General features: G+C 39.9%; 1 protein-coding gene across 2 annotated transcripts in view; it reads left to right on the top strand.

Moving 5' to 3' along the window:
• The first annotated feature begins 2,293 nt into the window (after positions 1 to 2,293).
• LOC111875281 (ubiquitin-protein ligase E3B) overlaps positions 2,294 to 24,447 on the top strand; it is a 33,465-nt gene continuing 11,311 nt past the window's right edge. The window contains exons 1-15 of one of the 2 annotated variants that reach the window (XM_023871391.2): positions 2,294 to 2,398; positions 2,520 to 2,742; positions 3,767 to 3,901; positions 4,621 to 4,948; positions 5,543 to 5,731; positions 7,271 to 7,462; positions 9,443 to 9,872; positions 11,248 to 11,419; positions 13,865 to 13,983; positions 14,077 to 14,249; positions 16,037 to 16,182; positions 18,490 to 18,626; positions 21,165 to 21,328; positions 21,988 to 22,250; positions 22,350 to 22,479. In XM_023871391.2, coding sequence (XP_023727159.1) covers positions 2,582 to 2,742; positions 3,767 to 3,901; positions 4,621 to 4,948; positions 5,543 to 5,731; positions 7,271 to 7,462; positions 9,443 to 9,872; positions 11,248 to 11,419; positions 13,865 to 13,983; positions 14,077 to 14,249; positions 16,037 to 16,182; positions 18,490 to 18,626; positions 21,165 to 21,328; positions 21,988 to 22,250; positions 22,350 to 22,479 — 2,739 coding nt within the window. In that variant the 5' untranslated portion in view covers positions 2,294 to 2,398; positions 2,520 to 2,581. Of the gene's footprint in view, positions 2,743 to 3,766; positions 3,902 to 4,620; positions 4,949 to 5,542; positions 5,732 to 7,270; positions 7,463 to 9,442; positions 9,873 to 11,247; positions 11,420 to 13,864; positions 13,984 to 14,076; positions 14,250 to 16,036; positions 16,183 to 18,489; positions 18,627 to 21,164; positions 21,329 to 21,987; positions 22,251 to 22,349; positions 22,480 to 24,447 lie in introns of both variants that reach the window. The other variant, XM_023871390.2, reaches the window with a different exon arrangement.

Raw genomic sequence — 24,447 nt, 5'->3', positions numbered from 1 at the left:
TGTCAAGGAAAAAAAAGATAATTTAATAAGATTTCAGTTAATAGACATACTTAAAAAATAACTTATTATAAAACTTGTATTTACACCATTTCATATATATACCTGTATTAACTAAATCAAATACAGTCACAAAATTACACACGTATGACCGACCCATTATGTTTATAATAATATCATCATATTTAACTCCCATATCTCCATATAATATATACTTCAAAACACATTAGAACTATTAAAATTCTAATTTCTATATTCAGATTCATTAATTCAATCCAATAGTTGCTCCTAATGTCTTTAATAGGACTGCTGCAGATTTCTAGACTAAAAGTATATTACAATTGTTAGCGGCCTCTGTAGTCTAGAGGTAACGTTCCCACCTCATGACTCGTAGTACGCGGGTTCAAAAACCCGGTGGAGGTCGTGGAATTTTTAAGGGTGGAAAAATTCAGGGAACAAGTCCTCCAGGAGGAACTTTAAGCCGTGGGTCCTGTGTCGTAGATTTACGGCACGTAAAAGAACCTCATGTCTCTAGGAGACCTCTGAGCAAAATTAGGCAACATTTCCCGCCCAAGTAGTTTCCAATTCCTCTGGTAGATGGGGAAAGTATTAGGTACCGCTGCCAGAGGAGGGGGACCTCTCTGACAGGAAGGGACTAACTATTAGATACCACTACCAGAGGAGGTTGGAACCTTGCTGGCAGAAAGGGGCTGATAGTAAGCACCAGTACTAGTAGGGTATGGAGACAGTAGAAATTAAAAGGGGGACGCATAATGGACCACTAACCGGTCTAAGTGCATGGGGAAACCCACCCCCTCAATACGGAATACGGAAATATTACAATTGTTAAGCTATAATACGTTTAACCAATTGATAGTATTCTTTCGTAGAATAAAAAGAATGATGAAGTAAAAATCTCTTCAGTGCTCTCTTAAAATTTAGCACGTCGGAAATCAACCCTTTTAAAGCTTGAGGTAAATGATTAAAGGCTTTAATACCTGCTATATATGCACCCTTACTGTATTTTGTCAAGTTTACAGAAGGTAAATAGAGATTATTAAGAGATCTGGTTTTATACTTGTGAATCTCATTAATAGAATTGAAAAGATGGATATTATTAATCGTAAATAAAATTAATGAGTATATGAATTGAGAATAGAATGTCATTATTTCAAGCTTCTCAAATAAATGTCTACAAGACACTCTTGAACCAGAATTCGTGATAATTCTAATAGCCTTCTTTTGTAGTATAAAAACATTGCCAGCACAGGAAACGCCACCCCAGAAAATTATATCATAGCTTAAGATCGAATGTATATGGGCAAAATAAATTGACTTTAATGAATCTAATGGAATAAAATGCTTTATATTTCTCAATGCGTAAAATGACTTTTAAATTGTATTGATAACATAGTCAATACGAGTATGTTGTTTCCATGTGAGGGTATCATCAGTGATTAAACCTAAAAATGTTGTTTCTGATGCCTTGATTAATTGAATATGATCATCTATAATTTTGGAAGTAATGTTATAATAATTCATGGACCGAAATTCAACATATTGAGGTTTCTTAAAATTCAAAGTGAGCAAATTAGCATTAAACCATGCATCAATATCTTTAAGAGTTTGATTAAGATTAGTTTCAAAATCTAGCTTGTTTGTGTCAGTTACTATAATACTTGTGTCATCTGCAAAAAGTACTATATTATTGTTTTTGTTGATTATTGAAGGCAAGTCATTAATATAAAGTAGGAAAAAAAGCGGACCAAGGATTGATCCTTGAGGAACACCGAACTTAAGTACTTCCCATCAGAAGAGCTTCTTCAGTCAAATCTGTTACCTATTACAAATTTTTTATATCTATCCGTTAGTTAAGATTCTATGAGTGTTTTAAATTTTCCTTCTATTCCATAAAATATTAACTTGTCCAATAATATTTTGTGATTGACAGAGTCAAACGCTGTCAAACGCTTTCTGAAGATCACAAAATATACCTCCTACCATTAACTTATTATTCATAGCATGCAGGATGCTATCTATCAATGAAAAGGCCGCCTGCTCAGTCGAAGAATGAGACCTGAAACCATATTGTTCTTGGGCCAACATATTATTTGTCTCGATTTGCTTAATAAGTCTTACATACATAAGTTTTTCGATTAACTTAGAAAAGGAAGTTAGCCTATAGTTAGCAGCGTAGTGCTGTAATGCCGACCGTAACGCTTGCAGCCGATAGTAAATAGTTCCCCAATATTTCAGAGATGGCACATTAAATTTAGACTGACAGAAATGGCAGATGGAGTTTTATGTTGCTGCTGTTAAGGGAAGAAATTGGTAATCAAAATAATTAATTTCGGGAACGAAATGGTGAGCGGTCCAGAGCGTCGAGAACGTTTAACAAATTGTAAGTTTGAGCGGAGCAGTAAGTTTTGTCAGGTGTTGATTTTGTAATATGCAGAACTCTTAGAATGTTGAAATCTACTGCGGAACTAGATCGTATCGTGACATTTTCTATCCATGTACAGAATAAGGTTCCTTCGAGTGGTATACCCACAAAAGGAAATTAGTTTTGGCTACAAATTTAAAAATGTTCAATAAGACTGAGTCAACAAAAGGGAGCTTCCTGAAGCAGACAAAGGCAGCTCGAGAAGAAAGAGCACATGAGAAGAAAAGGGAATGGGCCGCTACAATTATTCAGGCCCACGTTCGGGGATGGCTTGCGAGAAGGAAGTTTTCTGGATGTATTCTGTAAGTGTTTATATATATAGGAGACAGGTATAACTGATGTACTTGATTAGGTTAAGAATGACAGATTAAGTCTTGTGTTGTGAATACAAACTAAGCATCTCAATCCATTAAGCAAGTGACTGGACCACATGGGCATATTCTCCCTTTTGTTACAAGTATTCAAGAATTCTTTCAGCCATTCTCAGTGCATGAACAGTTTTCTCTTGCCAAGAATATAGTCTGTTTTTTGTAGTGAACAGATGGCATATTCATTTCTGCTTGATATTTGAAATTATATTTAATGAACATTGCTAACTCCATCAAGTAGAGTTATTCATGAAAGACTGACAGTTACTCAGCTGGCCAAGAAAATCCCTTCGTTTTATGAAACCCAAAGGTTCATTATTGTGTTTGTAACAGCCCATCACAAGACCTGTTCTGAGCCAGGTGAGTCCAGTCTACACTCTTACACCAAGTTTCTTTAAGATGCAATTTAATATTATCCTTCCATACTACCACTTCTTCGCAAGTGATGTCTTACTTTCAGATCTTCTGATGAATATTAAGCTTCTAATTGTGCAGTTCATTTTAATATTTACATATTAAATTCCTGGTTGGGGCACGAGATTATTCTGTTCTCCACTGCATCCAGACCAGCACTGGGGACCACCTAACATGTCCAGTGGGTATCAAGGACTCTTCAGGTGTAAAGCAGTCATGATATGAAGCAAACTGCTCACCTCCATGTAATGCTGAGGTTAAGAACACATGGAATTACATGTCTAATTCCTCATACATTTTCATGGCGTGATGCTTAATTAATTAACAGAATAGGTGTTTTCCCTCACCTGAGGGCAGAAACAGATCCAGCTTCTGAAACGTCGTGTTTTTCTTAGTTATCTTAAAAACCAGGACGATAGATAAAGTCCGAAAACCCAATATCGCTGTGTGTTATACACCATCATCAGAATCCTATAGTAACTACTTAGAATTATTCAGTTTGACCCTGTCTCTGTTTGTCCTTATGATGTATTGCATTCTGCAGGCAAGATTTTGACATGCTGTTTTCAAGTGAAAATTCAGAGCTTCAGCCATGTCTGCAAGTTTACCAAGTTGCTTGCCGTTTTATGCTTGTCTGGAAAAAGGATCGAGACAAGGAACGCTTCGAAAAGCTTTGCAGGTAAACCTCAAGGAATATAAACATCTAGTCTGGGGTTTAATACTTTTTGGTATTGAAAATATTGATGTTTCACTGCATGTAAGAAAGGAACAAAAATAACATAAAAGAAAATGAACAGTATTTATAGTAACTAACTAACTTCATGGAGCTGAGCCCTTCTTGAGAAGCCACCAATTCTGCAGCTACCCAAGAACTTCCCAGCATTTTATGGAACCCGAAGGTTCATTACCATGTTCACAAGAGCCCTCCACCGGTCTCTGTTCTGAGCCAGATCAATCCAGTCCATACCACTCCATCGTATCTCTCTAAGATCTGTTTTAATATTGTCCACCCACCTACACCTTGGTCTTCCCAATGGTCTTCTTCCATCACTTTTATACTGCACACAAAATTTCTTCATCATTCTGGCTCTTATGTACCATGAAAATTAACATGATTATTGGAATATTTGCTGCAGTACAGTAACATAAGTGACATCAGCCAGATATTCATATCATTTGAGTTTCACAGTTACCGAGGGTCAAGCATGATTTTCAAAGAAATAGATAGTAAAATTATGCAAGTTTCTAATGTTCTGGATTATGAGACCATGTAGCCTGGGAGGTAGATACCAACATTTACAGAGGAAGCTTCACAGTGTTTGCAACAAGCAGGACTTGTTGCTTGTTCTTGTAATGTCTGATGTGCTGCACAAAGGCAATATGTTGCACTGTTATCAGGTACCTTGTGTCAAGCCTGGAATCCAGTTCCATAAAACTAAGCTACGTTGGAGTTGCGTTGAACAAAGAATATGCCATAGCGTGGATTGCACATGTGAAGGACGTCCTGTGGAAATGCTGTTGTTACTTGGACGAACTTCGGCCAGAATTTCTGACGGATATGCGTGTTATACTTCTGTACTTGCGCACTTTAGTCACGTTCACCTCGACCAACACTTGGAATCTCTTGCGTGCAAAGCACATGGAAGTACTGAAGCCAGGACTCAATCAACTTTGTGCCAATGTCCTGGGACATCTCTTCACAAAGGGATTCTATCTTACATTAAAGGTACCTAGACATTAGTCTGATAGTCACTCAGTTGGTCAAGAAATCCCTAGGGTTTTCTGGAATTTGAATGTTCAGAATAGTATGCCATAGGACCCTATTCAGAGCCAGCTTAATCCAGTCCATAGACATTGAGAACTGATAGACATATAGCTTGCATGGGAGGAATGAGAAATGCATACAAACCTTCAGGCAGAAAACTTGAAGAGAAAAGAAAGTTTTGGAGTCCTATACTCTGGTGGAAGGATAATATTAAAGTGGATGCTGTAGAAGTATGATTCGAGCCTGTGGACTGGATTCAGCTGGCCCAGGATAGGGTCGATTTTTGGCCTTTTCTGAACATGGTAAGAAACCTTTGGGTTCCAGCAATTTATTGACCAGCTGAGAGACTGCATGTCAAGATGAACCGCGCTCCACTGAGTTAGTTAAAATTCTAAAAGTGTATAACTTGTTGTCAGTGTCCTGTACTTCGCTATTTTCCATCTTCACTTTAGAAGATGCGAGCTAGAGCACGAAATACTGAAATTGTCAAAAAGTGGAACACGATGATTTGGTGATAAAGGGATTTGAACAGTTCACTTTATTTGTATATTGCAGTCTCTACTTCTTCGAGGACTTGGAAAGGCAAAGATTCCATCAAAACATGTCTCAGTCTCAGCAGTATTGACCCTGGCCCTCCGACCTCTGGTGTCTGCTGGTTTTACAGAGAAACTGATGACAATGTTCCTAATTCACATACTTAGTGTACCTGCGTTGATACTGCATATTCAGGGCCTTGCTCATGAGGTGAGAAGACTCTTGTGTGTGTTCTATAGATGTATTGGGGAAGGCAGTTCCCCCATTGAAGAAAAATTAACAAAATGTAATACAGCGTAGTTGGTACAAAGATTTATGATGGAAGAATGAAGGATTTCTTTACTAGTTGAGTGGCTGTCATTCATCTCAGTGATGACTTTCCTCCTTGGAATTAATTACATGAAAATTTAAAAATTTTTGTTACAAGCAGATAGTTAACATTTCTGGAGAGGGTTCATACATTGAAATTGTGTCATCGCTGTTTCCCATGGACCCATTGTGATAATTGAGGGTTACACTCCCAAATGGCCATAGAATAACCAAATATAATGTAAGTCACCTAAGTTATTGTCTGAAATTACATGGCTATAGTAATTGGAAACACCAGATTATGCTGTAACCATTGAAGACCCTGTTATATTATAAGAGAATTCCCTTAAAGTTTTTGAAAATTAGCAGCAGCTTACAGAGGATGCATACCACAACAGAGAATAAGGGAGGATGACTGGACAATGTTTTAATTCTTCGTTACCATTTCTGTTCAGAACAGATTGTGAATGAGCAAGTTTGTGTTCCAATGACAAGCCAAGATCAGGGATTGTGCCTCATCATAAAAGTTGCATTTAAGATTACTGTGGTAGTGACTATGTAGAGTACAGTGTTGTGGGTGGTAGCGCTGTGTAGAGTAGAGAGAACCACGTGTTTCAGAGGAACATATAGCCTCAATCTTCAGGGTCAGAATGTAAGCCACACCGAAAACCAGCAGGAAGCAGATGGCAAGGTGAGGTGGTTTGTTGCTTGCCTTACTCTTTGAACTTTTGAAATGTTGGGGTCTTTGAGACCTATGATGGTTTTTCAGAAAGTAAATACCTAGCAAACATCTGCTACTTGTTTGACATTGGCTGGGACTTTTCATCCATTCTCCTAACAGTCCAAATCTGGCTCCAAGTGATTTTCATTTGTTCACACACTTGAAGCAGTTTTTGGATGACACGTGCATGTATAGTGATGAAGAGATGAAGACGGTTAAAGACTGGCTCAGTGGACTGGCAGCAGATACAGAAACTCATCACATAATACAAGTGCCTGAATCTTCATGGGGATTATGTAGAAAAATGATTTAATGCCTGTAGTAATGATACAAAATAAGATTTTTTAATGTTATTACTTTTAATTACCAGATGGTCTTTACTTTCCAGATGACCAGTGTACTTGCTACAGTGCGTTCGGTTAAGGAGGAAACTTCGCAACACCGCTGACCCGGCGCAACATTCCTCACAGATTGATACTATAACTGCTGATAGCAGAATGAATCATTAGCACTGATAAACGCGCGCCGTTACAGTTACAGCAGCAATCTGTGAGGAATATTGGGCCCGGTCAGCAGTGTTGTGAAGTTTCCTCCTTGACTGAACACACTGTATTACTATCCACAAGACCCTTTCTTTGTTATGAAGGTTCTTATGAGTGGAATTTTGTAACGTGAGTCTTGGTGACATGCTGACTCTGTGCGCTGACCTTTGCTTGCAGTGCAGCAGTGTTCTGGTTGGCCACAATGTGTTCACAAAGAGTCTTGAGCTGCTGAGTTCGGAGCAGAATATGAGGATTGTGTTCAATACTTTGGAGGGAAATTATGCTCTCTGCCTGCTGGCAAACCTCATCCAACTTGCGTACATTCAGAGAGAAGATGCACTTAAGGATGTTGCTTTTCCAGCTTTTACTGTGAGTAGTAACCTGCACTCAAATGTTATAGTGCTCTGTGATGCAATTAAATTATGATTGTCACTGCCTGATGAAAGCAAGTTTGTCGTATTGTATAATGTTTTGATTATGCTCCATTTACTATGGGAACAAGGATGTGTCAGGGCACACGGTAGCATAGTTGGCTGAGGCACTATGCTACAAGACAGAAGGTCACAGGTTCAAGTCCCAATGAGGTCATTGGATTTTTTCAGTTGACCTAATCCTTCCAGCTGCACTATGGCCCTGAGGTCGACTCAGCCCCTAACAGAAATGAGTGCAAGGAATCTTCCTGGGGTTAAAGGGTGGTTGGTGCGTAAGGCTGACAACCTCACCGCCATCTGTGAGCTGAGTGTCTAGAAAATGTGGGAGCCTCAACGTCTCACAACCCTATGGGCCACCACGGCCTGTTACAGGGATAGCTTTACTTTTTTTTTACAAGGATGTGTCATCTTTAGAAAGTCACTATATTATGTATTTAATGTATTTGCAGTATTCGTGCACCAGTGAGAAATTTAAACATACTTACACAAGACTTTCATTCTGTAAGGTTACCTACACAAGTTGTGAAGTACTCTGCTTCATGTAGTGGATGCGCTTAAGACATTACACATTTTTAAACAGAGTATTTGAGAAAGTCTGTGACCAATGTTTCTGATGTTGTCCACCATGTCAGTCTTTCTGACACCTGGGGTTAGGGCCCCATTCCCATTATATCAGTATCTCTTGCTCCACAGTTGGCTTGCTGCTCTACTGTGAATACAGAGGTAGCGCTTTTCTCCGGAAGATGTTTAGATTGTCACACAACATGGGTGTATATACTGCAAGATGGTATTCTTTTCAAACAGAACATTTTTTTTTAAATAGTGTGGTTTAAGAAATTTGACTGTGGACAGTGTGCAGAATATTCAAGAAGTTTTATACAGTGTTATTTGGAATGTTCTTAATTACACTATTTGAAGTTACAGGAAGCGTGAAAATAAAAGAGCCTCATAAATCCAGACTTCTGCATTTTCATGCTTAATTTTGCTCTTTCTTCCCACATGTAGGCATTTGTGTCCATGTATATATAAGGGAGTGTCTTATGTTGAGATGAGAGGTTATGTCCATCTGTTTGTGAACCTGTTTTATCGTTTAAATCCTATAAAAATATGATGAATAAATGTGGAAAGAAAGAAGATTGGATTAATCAACTTTTGTTTCCATTAGTCCCATACTGCCGTGTGATGTAAGGTCATAAAAGAATTCATGTATTTAATTAAATATACAGTGTGAGTTAATATGCATAATAATTAAAACATGAAAATGATTTATTTTTCTTGTAACCAGAGAAAGTAACCACCCTTTGCCTGGGATATAGTTGCTTTCCTTGTCAGTATCACAATATATAGTGGCTTAAACCTTAAAAAACACTCAAAAAAAACCTTAAAACACTCAAATTAAGAAATATGGAATGATATTAGAATTGCGCCCAAAAATTCTACCATAACACTTGCACCTCACTTTAACAGCTGTGGCTGCTGTACATATTGTCAAGAGTACAGAATGAATTTCATAGCCTCTTTGAGTGGTCTCTAATATGTTTGCAGTCGGAAACAGGAAAGTTACACGTATATCAGTATTAAAAATGTAGTTATTACTGGGAAGTTGTGTCCTCGCCCACTCAGTATGACACAGGCTCACTCACTGGAAGCAATGTTTGGGTTATGGCATACTCATTAATGGAATTGGTTTGAGCTGCGTGGCAGTAACACTGTAGACTTGTGTTTGGGAAGTGCTCAGTTCAGACTATGGTTGAGACACTTGCTATCGTGATTGGAGGTTTCTCAATGCTTTTCTCAGTCATCTAGACAAATGCTGGATAGCACCTGTATTATATCATTCCCATGATTTAATTGACATCCATATTGATGATTATGTGGATTAGTAACGTGTGTGCATGGTGTCTGCTTCTCCCGACAGTTTGTAGTGACAAGACTGATGGAGAGTTGCCAACATTACGTCGTGACAAAGCAGTCGAACCTGACCTACTGGCATCCAGTGTTAGGATGGTTTGCTCAGAGCATGGGCCATAGTTTGCATGAGGCGATGCCTTTTGTGAAGACACAGCTGTATATGCTGTGGAGTGGCCCCATGGTATCGCTTCTTCTGGGGCAGACTTTATCTGAGTTGGTGGAAAACGTCACCGAAAACAGTTCTGAGGGGCCTAGTGCCGGTGGAGGAAGCAGCAATATTCTGAAACGAGCTCTGGATCACCGATCAAATCGTACCAATGCTGCTAAGCACCATCGTAAACTTGGCAGTCCTGAGTGCACTAAAGTGGCGTTGCTCTGTTCCCTTTACCAGACGGCGCTCGGGACTCTAACACAGCTGAAGCTGGACATCCTAACAGGTGAAGTATGCATGTCAGTTGTATGCTGCAGCTTTCAGGCCAGTGCCCCCCCCCCATATCAGTTATACATAACACTACATGCCACACAAATTGGGCAAATGCTTGAGATTCCAGATTGTCACAGTAGTGAACAGTAGAATGGGATGTGGTACTGGGGGGATTGAAGGGGTAATGTGAGGTTCTGAGGGTGCATGTATTGCTGGTGGCTGTGTGCTATAAAATCTTGGGTAACACCATTTATGTCTGCCAAGTCCAATGCATGCATGTCCATGTCATGACCCCCGGGCAACGTCTTTTATAGCTAAGTCAGATGAGTGCAAAAAGTGAGTTCCTGATGCTTCCAGCTTGTGACCTGACCAACCGGCTAAGGGAGACAACATTGGCCCTCCAGGATTGCTGGGCGTTGGGCTTGGGCATTGGGCTGACAACTCAACCTTGGATAAAAAATGCCACAGAAACTGAAGAAGCAACAGCTGGCTAGACCATCTTATGAACAGAGAAGGCTGATTGAAGCCAGGGTCCACACAGGACTGTTGAGCCGATGATGATAGTGATTATGATTATTATATGGCAGATGGATACTGATGGTTTAGCAGAGCCTGCTGCCTCCTCCAAGATGGTGACAGTCCCAGAATAGAGTAATATGATTCAACTGACGAGTAGTGATCATCAGATTCACTAGATTAGACTATATGAAGGGGCTGGTCATAATGACGGTGTGTGTCCTGTGCAGCTGCTCCTGTGGCTAATTCCAGCAGCCCCATGCTTGGAATGAAACAAGTTGCTACACACGGTAGCATAGTTGGTTGAGGCACTATGCTACAAGCCACAAAGTCACGGGTTCAAGTCCCAGTGAGGTCATTGAATTTTTTTCAGTTGACCTAATTCCTCCAGCCACACTGTGGCCCTGAGGTCGACTCAGCCTCTGACAGAAATGAGTACCAGGAATATTCTTGGGGGTAAAGGGCAGCCGGTGCGTAGGGCTGACAACCTTGCCGCCATCTATGAGCCGATCGTCTATAGAAAATGTGGGAACCTCAACATCTCACAACCACGGCCTGTTACAGGGATACATTTACTTTTACCTTTCAGCTACCTGTGTTGGACATGATTGTATATTTGTGTGAGAAACATAAAAGAGAAGCATTTGTGACATTCTTCAGGTTTTCTCATTGTTCTTTGAATGCCATGCGATGTTGGTTGTATTCTGTGCTGTGTTGCTTGTTGTTTTGATGTACAGCTTGGTTTTTGTAATTATTGATGTTGTCTGTGTGGTATTTGAATGAGAACTGTAGTTCGTTAATCGTTACATTGTTTGATGCTGATCTGAGCTACCAACAGCATTCTGAAGCAAAGCTGTTTTGTTCCATTGCAGGCCTGTGTTATCAGGACAAGATCCTATACAATCTGTGGCTGTTCCTTAACAGCCTCGGTCCCAACTGTGGCCTCAAAGCATTCCTCGATCTTCTGGCTGTCAACACAAAATGTTCTGCTCCTGAATTCCAGATGCTGATACTTTTTTGTGACTGTATGACACATTATGTCACGTGAGTTAAAGTGGTACTTCAGTAGTACATTCTGTTAGACCCCTATAGTTGTTACGGCAGTGTGAATGGAAACTGAAATATATATAAACAATACATAATCTGTGATATAACAGCACCACTTTTCTGTGACTCATTTTTTTCTTGTTTAGTGCACAACAGTGTTGTGAGGTTAAACTGAAGGAAAAACTTGAATGAGATTTAGATTTGCTGCTGTTATTCCCAAATTTCTGAAGTTTGCCACATTTTCAAAGGATATAATAGCTGTCTTTATGTTATGATTTTGTCCTGCATTCTGGTGACGATACACCAACATATTCTTAGTTTTCTCTGTGTTTACTGCTACGCCAATCCCTGCTTGCATCAATTAAGAGTCTGTCTCTTTTTGTTTTTGGTATTTATGTTACTTCCCAATAGATTTACATCGTCAACATAGACCAGAAGCTGACGTGTCCCATTCAATTTTAATTTCCTCTGCTTTTCCTGGACCTCGCTAATGGTGTACTCTAAAGCAAAATTGAAAAGCAATGACAATAAAGAATCTCCTTGTTTTAGTCCATTCTGAATAGGCAATGTGTCGGGCAGGTGCTTATGTCTACAGACTTTACTATATGTTTCATATAAACACATTTTAATAATCCTAACTAGTTTCATGGGTACCCTAAACTTAATAATAGTATTATAAAATATTTCCCACCCAACTGAATCATAGGCTTTTTTGAAACAAATGAATAGCTGATGCACTGTTTCCTTGTATTGCCATTTTTCTCCCCAGTATCTGATGAATGCAAAAAATCTGATCAGTAGCTGATTTATTAGCTGGTCACGGTAGCCGAGCTGTCTAAGCCATGTACTGTCTTCGCCCGCTTGGAGACTGGGATCGTGGGTTCGAATCCCACTCAGGGCCTGGGTGTTTAGTTTGTGTGCGTGCGTTTTTCTGTGTTTGTTTGTGACGAGTTGATCACCCGCCCAAGGAGTCCTACCGAATGTGTAAGATCTAGAAAAACCGAAGTGAACGGAGAAGTTCATGGAGGTAGGCATAGGCCCACTGGGGCTGTAGTGCCAAGGAAAAAAAAAAATTGATTTATTATGCTGGAACCCACACTGCTGATGCCTGATAATTTCGTTTACATATGGACTTAACCTTGCAAGAGAGATATTGGATAAAATTTTGTTCCAAGATCTGAACAGTGATATGCCTCAATAATTGCTGATTTACAGGTAGATATTTTTTTTAATTTTTGAGTATATATTTTCAAATTAACCTTTCAGAGCACGGTGATTTCTGTACATACCAGAGATTTTAAGTTAAGAATTCCACCTTTTTACCCAAACAGTGTATCATGTGCTTTGTATGATTCTTACAATAAGCAGCGATTGTTTCGCTACACAGCATTAATTACCTGGTTGTGGAGATGCAGTGTTCTCTGTGAGGTAGGAACTGAATTCTTAAATATTATTTAGATGAACTTCAGGTTTCAAGGGGGTAATTTTCATTTATTCTTGTATTTGCAATTGTATTTTTAAGTGGTGTCATAATGTGGGAGAAAATGAACATTTTGTGTGTGTGTGCATGCGCGCATGCCCCCCCCCCCCATAACCATTGTATTGCTTGCAATATAAGTACTATCAGATGAAACTTCATACAGATTCTTTTCCTGTCCGGAGGGTTCTGCTACATTATGTCACACTTGGAATTACTGAGTTTCTGAACTTTGCCCATCATCTGGTACTCTGAACAGAAACTGGATCTGTTTCTGTCCTCAGGTGAAAGGGTGGCAAGGAACCTCCTCAGTAGGGTCCAATGGAAAGAGATATTCCTGATCATTGAAAGAATTTTGTGTCCAACCCAACATGTTTCAGCCACATCTCTGACATCTTCAGGGGTTTTCTCTGCCCTTATAAGGAAAATGAAATGTGCTGGTTGAATAAAAGAATTTTATTGTATTCAGTGGTAGTATCTAGTAAAATGTTTGACTTGACTTGAATTTGGTTGAACAGAATGTGCAGTCAGTTATTTGAGAGGAATTTTGAGCGAACAAAAAAAACTGATTTCTTTTTCTTCTTTGCCATTTCCACTTTCATGTGGGTTATCTGGCAACTAAGCCTGTCCTTCTGTCTCTGTCTTCCCAAAGCTCCTTTCCAATTTATTCTATGTTCTTCCTTCCTTCTCTTTGACATCTTTTTATAATCTGTTGTTCCCATCTTAATCTTTGTCTTCCTTTTCGCCATTTTCCTGTTAGTTTCATGTCCAGCACCTTCTGTGAGATTCTGCCTTTGTTTGTCCTTAAAATGTGCTAATTCCAACTTGTTCTGCTGTTTCTTGGTATTTATACTAACCACATACCTTTAGGCAGATGTGGCACTGTGCAGTAGCGTGCATGGAGTGGTATGAGCTTTATAGCATCTGTCATTTTTCTACATTTGTATACTTCGTTATGGTTTCAGAATTCTGGATGACTTGGAAATGTACGAACAGCAGAAACCATTCCGGCTGACAGATTATGTAAATATGTCTACTTTCCTGAACCACTTCCTTTACAAAGGTGTTTTAGGAAATTTATTTGGTAAGTTGTTGAGTGTAATAAGTAATGTGAATATAGTCACTTAAGAAGGGCATATCACTTTTGCTTAAATGACTGTTACTTTTGAATGGACAGATGTGAAGGGGCTGGGTTCCAACGTACTGTTCCAGTCAGCCCACACTTTGCTTATGGTACTGTATCGACGGGACTGCAGACGAAGCTACACCATAGACAGTCACTGGATTATTAAAGAGCTTCGTGTTGGAAGTTTCATCAGTGACCTCGAAAAGGGCAAGAAAGTGACTCAGGTTCGCAGTTGGTAGTAACTATGTACTATGTATACTTCATGCATAATATTACATTTTGTAGTGGCTTCCTTTCGCTTATTTTGTAACACTGTATGTAGTCCGTATAATGTTGACTGGTGTGATGAGTGATAAATGAAGAACAGGAAGGGATTTGAAGAGAAACAGTTTAGGTCTGCTCAAGGTATTGTGACAGCATTTGCCTGGAGGGACTAAGGACAACAGTGCAAAGCTTCAGTCATGGTCATCAGTGTCTCAGCCAAGACTGAAACTGAGTACCTCCCAAGTACAAATTAAAGAATACTTGTGTAAACATGAATCCATGAACTCAGCAGTTTGTGAAAACAGTATAAGTACAGTATTTTTATGGGGTTTTACATTACATTAGTTTAAAGCAACGGGTGTTTGATGGGTGTTAAACAGCTCTTGCATTGCAGCTATCTAAGATCCGTTGGGTACCCCTTTCCGAAATTAGTTCTGTACCTGTCTTAAGGCTCCCACACACAGACGCGATACTCAGCTCGGTACGGTACGGGAAGATATCTAATTACATTGCGGTAAATGGAGGTCCGCACACTGGCGCGGTACTCCGAGGAACGCGATATTATCGCAGTCGGTATATCGCCTCGGTATTTCGGNGTTAGCTACGCCATTAGAGAGCGGTTTGTTGCGTACTTCAACTAGATGACTGCTCCTGGAATTCGTGTTAGTGAACGGGACTGGTGCATAGCCTAAACTAAGAATGCCCACAGTTACTGTATACTTAACCCTATATAAATATATACAAATATTTCTACTTGCTGTCTCTGTTCATTGTAACAGCCAATTCCTTCCACTTTCTATCCTTAGCACGTGAATCCTTGCACATCGGATGACGAGTATCGTACAATAAAGCATTTTCTTTGACGAACTCTATTATTTGCTCCATTTGGCTACCCATGTCTTTTCACGTACGTATAGATACTGACTGAGTGTGAGTCATGGCCAGCTGGTTATCGGGTGTCAAAGATTCCCGAGTTCCCGAGTGTCGCATCTGTGTGCGCGGCCTACTCGGTAAACAGCCGCTTTCGTCCCGAGTGCTATATCGTCCCGAATCGTATCGCGTCTGTGTGTGGGAGCCTTTCTTCTTTGAATGAAGTTCATTTGCTTAATGTTGCGTTTTGATTATCACTTGGCTTCATAAAATGGAATCCCCTATTACAGGATGTTAATTTGCCTAGAGCCTCACAGTTGCATAGGTGATGTGTGAGGCAGCTTTTGAAGGTGAGGCTGTTGCTTGACAGTGGTTTTATTGTCGAGGTCATGTGGGCTGTGACACCAATCACCATTCCAGTAGGTGTGTACCAGTGTTACAGGGGGACTGTAGGGGGATTCAGAATTTTGAAATTCTGCTGTGTGATGTTTCCAGTGTTTCTCCTTTTAAAAATAACTGTTATACATGCAGATGTTGGAATTGTTATGCAGATTTGAGAATGTTAAAAATCAACAAGTTTTACTTACATTTCTCTATCTCGTCATATTGTTTGTCTGTTTTTTTGTTGTTGTTGTTGTTGTGTTCCCCCCCCCCTTTTTATGTTAGAAGATTTCAGGTATCTACAGTGGCGAATGTTAAGGCACAGTCTTCTCGAATGTGACACTGTGTAGTCTGGTAGGTAGGTACCAATATTTTGGAAGAACATGCACTGAAGATGGAGAAATCAGACTCAATTAAAATGTTTATACCTATGTACCAGATTACATGGGATTCTATAAAACTGTTATCTCACAAAGCTATATTGATATTGCTACAGGTACTCCTTCAGAAAATGCCACATATCATTCCCCATGAGGAGAGGGTTCAGTTGTTTCGAAGATATGTGGCAAATGAGAAGACAGTGCTTGGGCTTACTGAATCGGCCTGTGTCTCACCACAGTCAACTCTCATTACTGTGCATAGGTAATGTGCTCATTTTCTCTTTAGGTGCTAAATTTTGTTAGAAGATAAGTTATTGTTTCATGATCAGCTTTCTCTCCAAAATAGGATGCTACAGTAAGTCCTGGTGTTCTTGTCATTTTCATTTCCAAGTTCACTCCTAGCAGCTGCAGATTAAGTTTTGCAGGAATTTAAGAACAGACACTTTGATAGTGGCAAATAAAGAATTGTTGTCATTTGTTATTGCGTGTAAACTACTGGAAGATGTATTAAACAGTGTGAGGGGCTAGGATGTAACAGTCAGTATACTGTTCTAACATGACAGTAAAAGGTAAAGCTATCCCTGTAACAGGCCATGGAGGCCCATAAGGGTGTGAGAGGTCAAGGCTTCCACATATTCTAGAAATTTGGCTCATAGATGGCAGTAAGGTTGTCAGCCTTATGCGTCGGTTGCTCTTTACCCCCAAGGAAAATTCCTGGTACTCATTTCTGTTAGAGGCTAAGTCAGTCCCAGAGCCATAATGGTGCTGGAAAGATTAGGTCCATCGAAAAATCCAATGACCTTAGCGGTATTCGATCCCGCGGCAGCGCCTCAACCAACTGTGCTACCATGAACATGACAGTAAATTTGTAAATTGGCAGTGGAATCCTTTTGACATGGGATAATACTGGGTTAAATTGTATGACAGAATTACAGTATATCATTTCATGAGGATATTCATATTGTTACATATTGCTAGGCAACGGTTATCTAAACACTTTACTGAGCATTAAGCTATTGTTGGACAATGGAGTTGGTTACCACAGTATTGCAGGTGTGTCCAATTCAGTGCGGACATGAAATGCAGTAGTGGAACCCTTGAAGTTAATGTATTCTATGCTGGCAGCCTAGCAATGATAACAAGTAGTGAATTCGAGGAGTAGAGACCAGCTGGAGATCAAGATAGCAGTGAGAGATTCATTATCCAGGAGGTGTTCAGTGTGTGAACTCTTATAATCAAGTGTAATTGTAATAGTGGTCAGTAAATCCAATCATCAAATCCAGAACCCAGAATTATTAGTCATATTAACCCTTTATATGTGACAATATTTTCGTTTTGGCATTTCACATTATGTCCCTATAAACTGTGAAGGCCGATTTGCTCATTTCATATGAACTAATCTCTTCAGCAGTTACCAGTGAAGTGTCACACTACTGTGTGTAGTTTAGCAGGTCCAGCATCAAACATTTCCTGTACAAATCCATAGAAACTCTTAGCCTAGTGTTAAAATGCAGCTTCATAATAACATAATATTTAAATGTTCTGTTGCTGAACTGTACTACTTAGTAGAACTTTGGCCCCATTAATTCATTTTTAACAGAAATAATGAAAATGGTGGCAAAAGTTTATTAGATAAAATAAATATTGTGATGACAGATTCTTTTGNGCCGCGTCACTGCTGGGGGGGGTAGGGGTCAACATGTCGCATTATATTAAATCCAAGAATAAACTGCTGAATTTCATATACATTATTAGAGCCTTTGAAGCCTAATCTGGTATGGTAAATTGCTGCCTGCCCTTGCCAGCACAGTCAGTCTTGGTTCCGAGTCCCAAATGGCTCATGACCATATTCTACTGTCTCATGATTGTGGGAGTCATGCAGCTCCCTCTCTCCTTTTTGAAGCCTGGAATTAAAATAAATAATATATACACATTCAATTTGTACCTCAGAGGAAATGTTCTGTCTCCATAACAAAGACCACCTGGTTAATTCTGTTTAGGGAAATATTTGCTGTTTATTGTGAGAATCATACGGAACACACAAATACACTGTGTGGGCAGAATGCAGAGTTCAGTTCGTACCTCACAGGAAACACATTACTTCTCTGCTACAAAGACCAACCGGTTAATGCTGTTAGGGAAATAATCGCTGTTTATTGTGAGAACCATACAGGACACACAAATACACTGTGTGGGCAGAATGCAGAGTTCAGTGTGTACCTCACAGGAAACACATTACGTCTCAGCTACAAAGACCAACCAGTTAATGCTGTTTAGGGAAATAATCGCTGCTTATTGTGAGAACCTAACGGAACACATAAATACACTGTGTGAGCAGAATGCAGAGTTCAGTTTGTACCTCACAGGAAGCACATTATGTCTCCGCTACAAAGCCCAACTGGTTAATAGTGTTTAGGGAAATAATGACTGTTTATTGTGAGAATCATATGGAACACATAAATACACAATGTGGGCAGAATGCAGAATATGTGGATGTTGAAGCTGATACTGTAAAGTTTTGATAATGACATCATTATGTAATGGCAATGCTGTGTCTGCTGTGACGCAGGTGTCGCATTGTGGAGGATGGGTACAGGCAGCTTGCACTGCTGCCCCCACAGGCTCTGAAAGGAGTGATCAGGGTCAGGTTCATCAACGAACAGGGTCTAGATGAAGCAGGAATTGATCAGGATGGAGTCTTCAAAGGTATGAAATTCTATTCAGCTTGTTTTTTTTTTCTTTTAGCTCTTCATGCTGTGAAGGGGGCGCGCGGTAGCTTAGTTGGTTTAGGCACTATGCTAAAAGCCGGAAGGTCGCGGGATCGAATCCTGATGAGGTGAATTTTTTTCAATTTACCTAATCCTTCCAGCCTTTCCGCACTGTAGCTGAAGTGGTTAGTCGCTGGCTTCCCACCACGGCAGCCCTGGTTCGATCCCCGGTCTGGTCAAGTGGGATTTGTGGTGAACAAAGTGGCACTGGGTAGTTTTTCTCCAAGTACTTCGGTTTCCCCTGCCAATCTTCATTCCACCAATTGCTCCACAATCACCCTCATGTATCATCTGGGGCTGGTACAATAGGCCAGATGTGGCTGCAGTACAAGGGACTTAGTCCCACCCCACTAGCAATAAAAGAAAATCCTTCCAGGCACACTATGGCCTGGGGTTCACTCAGCCTCTAACAGAAACGAGTACCAGGAATATTCCTGGGGGTAAAGGGCAGCCGGCGCATAAGGCTGACAGCCTCACCGCCATCTGTGAGCCAATTGTCTAGAAAATGTGGGATCCTCAACATCTCACAACCCTATAGGCCTTCACACCCTGTTCCAGGGATACCTCTACCTTACTTGTTCCTTACTTACTTCATGCTGTGATGCAGAGTACATTGTTTTGTTAAAATCCCACCGCACTTTGGCATGTTTCAGGATGGGAAGCTGGCCATGTTACATGAGCTTCAGTTTCACTGAGCTGTTCAGCGATGTATCACATATATTTGTTATATGTATCTTATAACTGTACAGGGTGAGGACATATGATCACGGTTTTGGAAATTTATTGTGAAACAGTCAGGTAAATGTGTACATCTATACTTTCAGATGTTAGATTAAAACTAGCAGTTTTGAATCAAAGTGTGCTCCTCCACTTTCAGTGATTTGCCACCAGGGGCACTGCAGGCAAGAAGGTGATGTCACCTCTGCAAAAGCAAAGTGCGTTACATAGTTCATTAAAACCAAATGTGAAGTGACTGCAATAATGCTGTTAGATGCAATTTGGAGTTGATCCACTCTCAAAGCCTTTGCTGCGGTTTCTGCTAACAGAACTGGAATACTAACATGATGTGTACAGAGTTACTAGCAGTGCGTATATGAAACACTTCTGAGTCGTAAAACGAAAGTTGATGGATGTAGTTTAATGTATAAATGTATGGATGTTGCATCTTCCCTGATTGCTTCAAAATAAATTCGTGACAGCGTAAAGATCATTTGTTCTCACTCTGCATTAAGTTGGTTGCTGTGAAAATTCATAAAATCATCTCAGGCTCTCAACCTTGTCAGATGGTTAAATTTTACATTCTCACATGAGGCCAGAGATGGTCCCTGAAAGTTTGATAATTTTTTAATCATATGACACAGCTGTTAGCTCGAGAAGATTTTATCAACTTTAGCCACTGTGAAATCTCCAGAAATTGCATTAGCTATAAAAAGTTTGTTTTGGAATGAATCAGGACAGTTATGAGAATTTTATGAAACACCTAAAATTGCGTTCAGATAGAAGTTTCACCAAAAAAATCAAATGGCATGCACAGTGTCAGTTGATTTAAATGTAATGTACAGAGTGGTTCAGGAGGAGTCTGTTGAACTTCATGGGTCTGTTAATCAAATGATTCTAAACAAGAAGAGTTCTTTTAGCCTGGATTCAGTTTTGAAAGATTAAGGAGTCATGGAAGTTTGAAACTGAGATGCAGATTTACTACAAATAAGGGGTTTTTAATGCAAAATTCCTCAGTAAAAACTTATATAAAACTTAACCTGAGTGCTATTTAATGATGTAACATATCACAAAAGTCATTCAGAAGTGTCCCACTTGTGATGTTGATGCACATAAGAGCATAGCGCTGTCATCTGCTTCAGTAATATGGCAGGCATGTTTACCAAACTGCACCGCATCTCATTCCACAAAGCCATAATTTTGAAAAATTTCACTGCCTCTGGTTTGTTATTGTGACATGTCTGCTGAAAGCTGGAATAATTTAATCAGGGAAGCAATGTGCATTGCTAAGTGACAGTGCATTAAATATGTGGTGGTGCTATTCTAGCAATGGCATTGTAGCGATCATGTGTCACCCCAACACACGAACACAACAATAGAAGACAGTGTTTTATATACAGTCCATGCCGGGGCTAAACAACAAGGACAGGTTGGCAAACTAAGCAGTCTAGAGACAGACAGTCAGTTGAGAGTTGCAATAGCTGAGGCCAAGGATAGTTTGGGAACCCAGAGGAAGGGGAACACCTGGTGTTGGAAGCCACTACCAATCAACGGCTAGTGAAGACCATGATTGAGAAGACTGGTCTGTGTGTGATAATGATTTGCAAAAGTGTGCAGTAAATCTGATTACCAATCCAAACTCCATCTGTAGTTAACGCCATGACATGACACTATGATGGGCTCTAGTGACTGCAAAGTACTGGTTAAACTTTTCATATTGCATAAGGATTTCTTTCATGATACCAAGCTTCTCTTTCAGAATTCCTAGAAGAAACAATAAAGAGAGTGTTTGATCCATCCCTAAATCTGTTTCGAGTGACGAATGAAGAGAGGCTGTATCCGTCACCTACATCGTACATGCAAGACAATCATCTGCAGCTGTTTGAGTTCGTTGGACGCATGCTTGGGAAGGCTGTTTATGAGGTGACTGTGGCTTTCATGTAGCAAGTTCATCTGATATTTAAAAATCAAGTTCCTGCCTCATCTGTCATATGTTCCTCTCCATCTGAAGATGTCACTAGAACCCATTTCGTAAATGTTGTGGTTTATGTATCAGACAGGCACAATTAAACACCGTTCAGTGTGGTGTCTCACAATCACCAAATGACTAAATTTGATGATTTGCAGTTGCAACAGTGACTATGAAGAGTACTGTCATTTGGGATGCCATATAGTCTGGTAGGAATTTGCTGCATTTCAGGCAGACATACTGACACTTCAGAGTTGAAGTGTAAGTCAAACAAGCAACCAGTGAACAAGTGAGAGATGGAGGCAGTACATTCCTCCAAAATGTGGTTGCACTTCTACCAAACTGCATGGCGTCACACCCCAGAAAGCAGTGCTCATCATCTTTGAACATAATCTCTGTGGCATCCCAGCACCTAGGGTGTCAGTATGTAACTTCGTTCTCCAGTGGGACACTAGCAAAGTCTGTAACACACCAAATAGAGACTGCATACTGCAACAGGCAGGTGCTAACCAGTGTACAGTTTCACAGATGAAAGAACTCAACCACAGACCAGCTATCCTAATAAGTTACATTTTTGTCGAAGATGCAGATGGTGAGTATTGTTCTGTTGCAGGGCATCGTAGTAGATGTTCCCTTTGCTTCATTTTTCTTGAGCCAGTTGCTGGGGCAACAGCACCAGGCCCTGTACAGTTCCATGGATGAACTGCCATCGCTCGACCGAGAGCTGTACCGCAGTCTCACTTTTGTGAAGCACCACCAGGGTGACGTGCAAGATTTGGATCTGACATTCTCTGTGGATGAAGACTGCCTTGGGAGGCTGGTTACACATGAGCTGGTTCCCGGAGGAAAAGCAATTCCTGTCACCAATGAGAACAAGTAACTCAAATTTGTGTTGTCAGAAAAGTGTTGAATTGTTCATTGTACCTTAAATATACTTACCAGTAATTGTACTATTGTTTAATCTTTCCTCAACAGAATTAATTACATCCATTTAATGGCCCACTTCAGAATGCACACGCAGATTAAAGATCAGACAGCTGCTTTCTTCAAGGGCTTCCGCTCACTGATCAATCCAGATTGGCTTGCACTCTTCTCAACACCAGAAGTAAGTACAGTATTCAGAAGGTCATGCTTTGCCCTGAGGCTGCATCATCCTGACGTCCAGAAGTGCTGGAGTCCAGTGCCGTGCGTCAAGATAAAGCAGAGTGAATCGTGTTATGAAATGTTAGCTTTCAGATTATACAGATGTACCTTCCCCTGCTGACTTGGTTTCTGTCTTGCACGTTTTCTGGTGTATGGAGTAGCTGTTCTCCACACGGTATGGTTGTCTGCAGTATCAGTGTCACAGTATGTAGTGGCTGAAACTCTAAAGAAGGAATAGTGCTCATGCTAAGAGATCTACTTATGCAATTGAAACATAAATATTGGGAATGAGGATTTGAATCACACTTGGAAACTGTACCACAGTACTTACATATTGCTTTAACCCCTCAGTGCCATAGTCTGTCCATGGCGCGCCAGCGGCTTCTGATACATGCCGCCGAAGTCCATACCTGGCACACGTAGTGCAACACTAAGGTTCAGCTTGTATTTTGAAATGTTATTTTTCATGTAAAATAATTCTTTTGCTATGAAATTAAAGAGGAAATTTCAGGCTATCATTTCATATATTCACTGCCCGCTTTGAACTTTCTGCGGCAGTTGTATTACATTTGAATTCTTTGAAAAAGTTTTCTACCTCAGCACTTGGTGTGCTTAATACCATACAAATCTATCCTCGCCCCTAGGGGAATTCTTATGAACTAAATACATTAGATCGATACTGTGTGCTTCCTTGGGTGCTGATCGAATGAAAAGTCAATTATCTTGAGGCTTATTCTGACCAGTGTTGCTTCTAGATTGGAATTCGTAACCATGAGAAAGCGTGGAGAATCTGCGACTTTGAGACGTGATGTTGACTCTAAGAAGTGTTATGACTGGCATGTAGCAAACGATAAACAGTTCGCTATATAAATGGTACTGCTGTAATTCCCCTTTGTTCTATAAATACGCATCATGCAGTCTGGTTTTAGCTGACAAGGCCAGCCACGAGCAGCTAAGTTGCTAGCTGTGTTTCTTGATGACCAGTGGAGGATATATTTACTTCAAACCAAATTAGTCCAAAGTTTTATGAGATTTGGAATTTGACACTAAAAATGGATGTTTGTGCTTTTCTCGATTCTGTGGTAAATGACAGAATCGAGCATAGCACAAACATCCATTGGGAGAATATGCAGAATTATAAGGGACAAAAGGAAAATATCTGAATGCAATGATATTATGTAGGAATAACACAAGGAAAAGAATAGATCAATTGTCAATCAGAATTCAGTTAACTGAGGGACTCTCTGTGAAATATGCTGATGCTGTAGAACACAAAGTGCCAGGTCAACATTCATCCGACAAAACAGTGCCCCGTCTAAGAGAAAGATATTTTATAACCAAGATTTTACCAACTGCAAAGAAATCAAGACAACAGAAACGGTGTGTTCTGTGTCAAAACTGTGTACTGATGTGACGTGGGACTTTGTGGAATGTTTTCACAACTAACACACCCAGCTGAATTTCTTAGATAATATGATGCTATTATTCTTAATTTTCATAGGCTTACTATACCAAGAAATCATTTTTGAAGCAGTGTGGATCAATACACTGATTCTATATACGTTTCTGAATGTAGCGTGAACATTAGAAAAATAAACTCCAGTTTTTCCAAATTTACTACACTTTAAGTGAAATGTTGCATTTATCATTTTAAATGTTTAACAGTGGCGGCTCGTAGCTAAAATTAGGGGGGGTGCTGCACCAGAAAATTTGTAGCCTTTGTTTTAAAATTGTAGGAAACAAACATGTATAAAAAGGAAATTTATTCAGAAACTTGATAAAATCCTAAAAGAACAAAATCAAACATTTTTTACTTACTTTAACCTAAATTGTTACAGTTCAAGCTTAATCTATTCATTTAAAAATGAAATCCATTCTTTTTAACCTTTATATTATGCTCATTGATTGAAAGTCTGTATGCCTCACTAAG

This window comes from Cryptotermes secundus, unplaced genomic scaffold (assembly GCF_002891405.2).
Source record: "Cryptotermes secundus unplaced genomic scaffold, Csec_1.0 scaffold526, whole genome shotgun sequence".
NCBI lineage: Eukaryota > Metazoa > Arthropoda > Insecta > Blattodea > Kalotermitidae > Cryptotermes > Cryptotermes secundus.
This window is presented reverse-complemented; position numbering and strand designations above follow the sequence as displayed.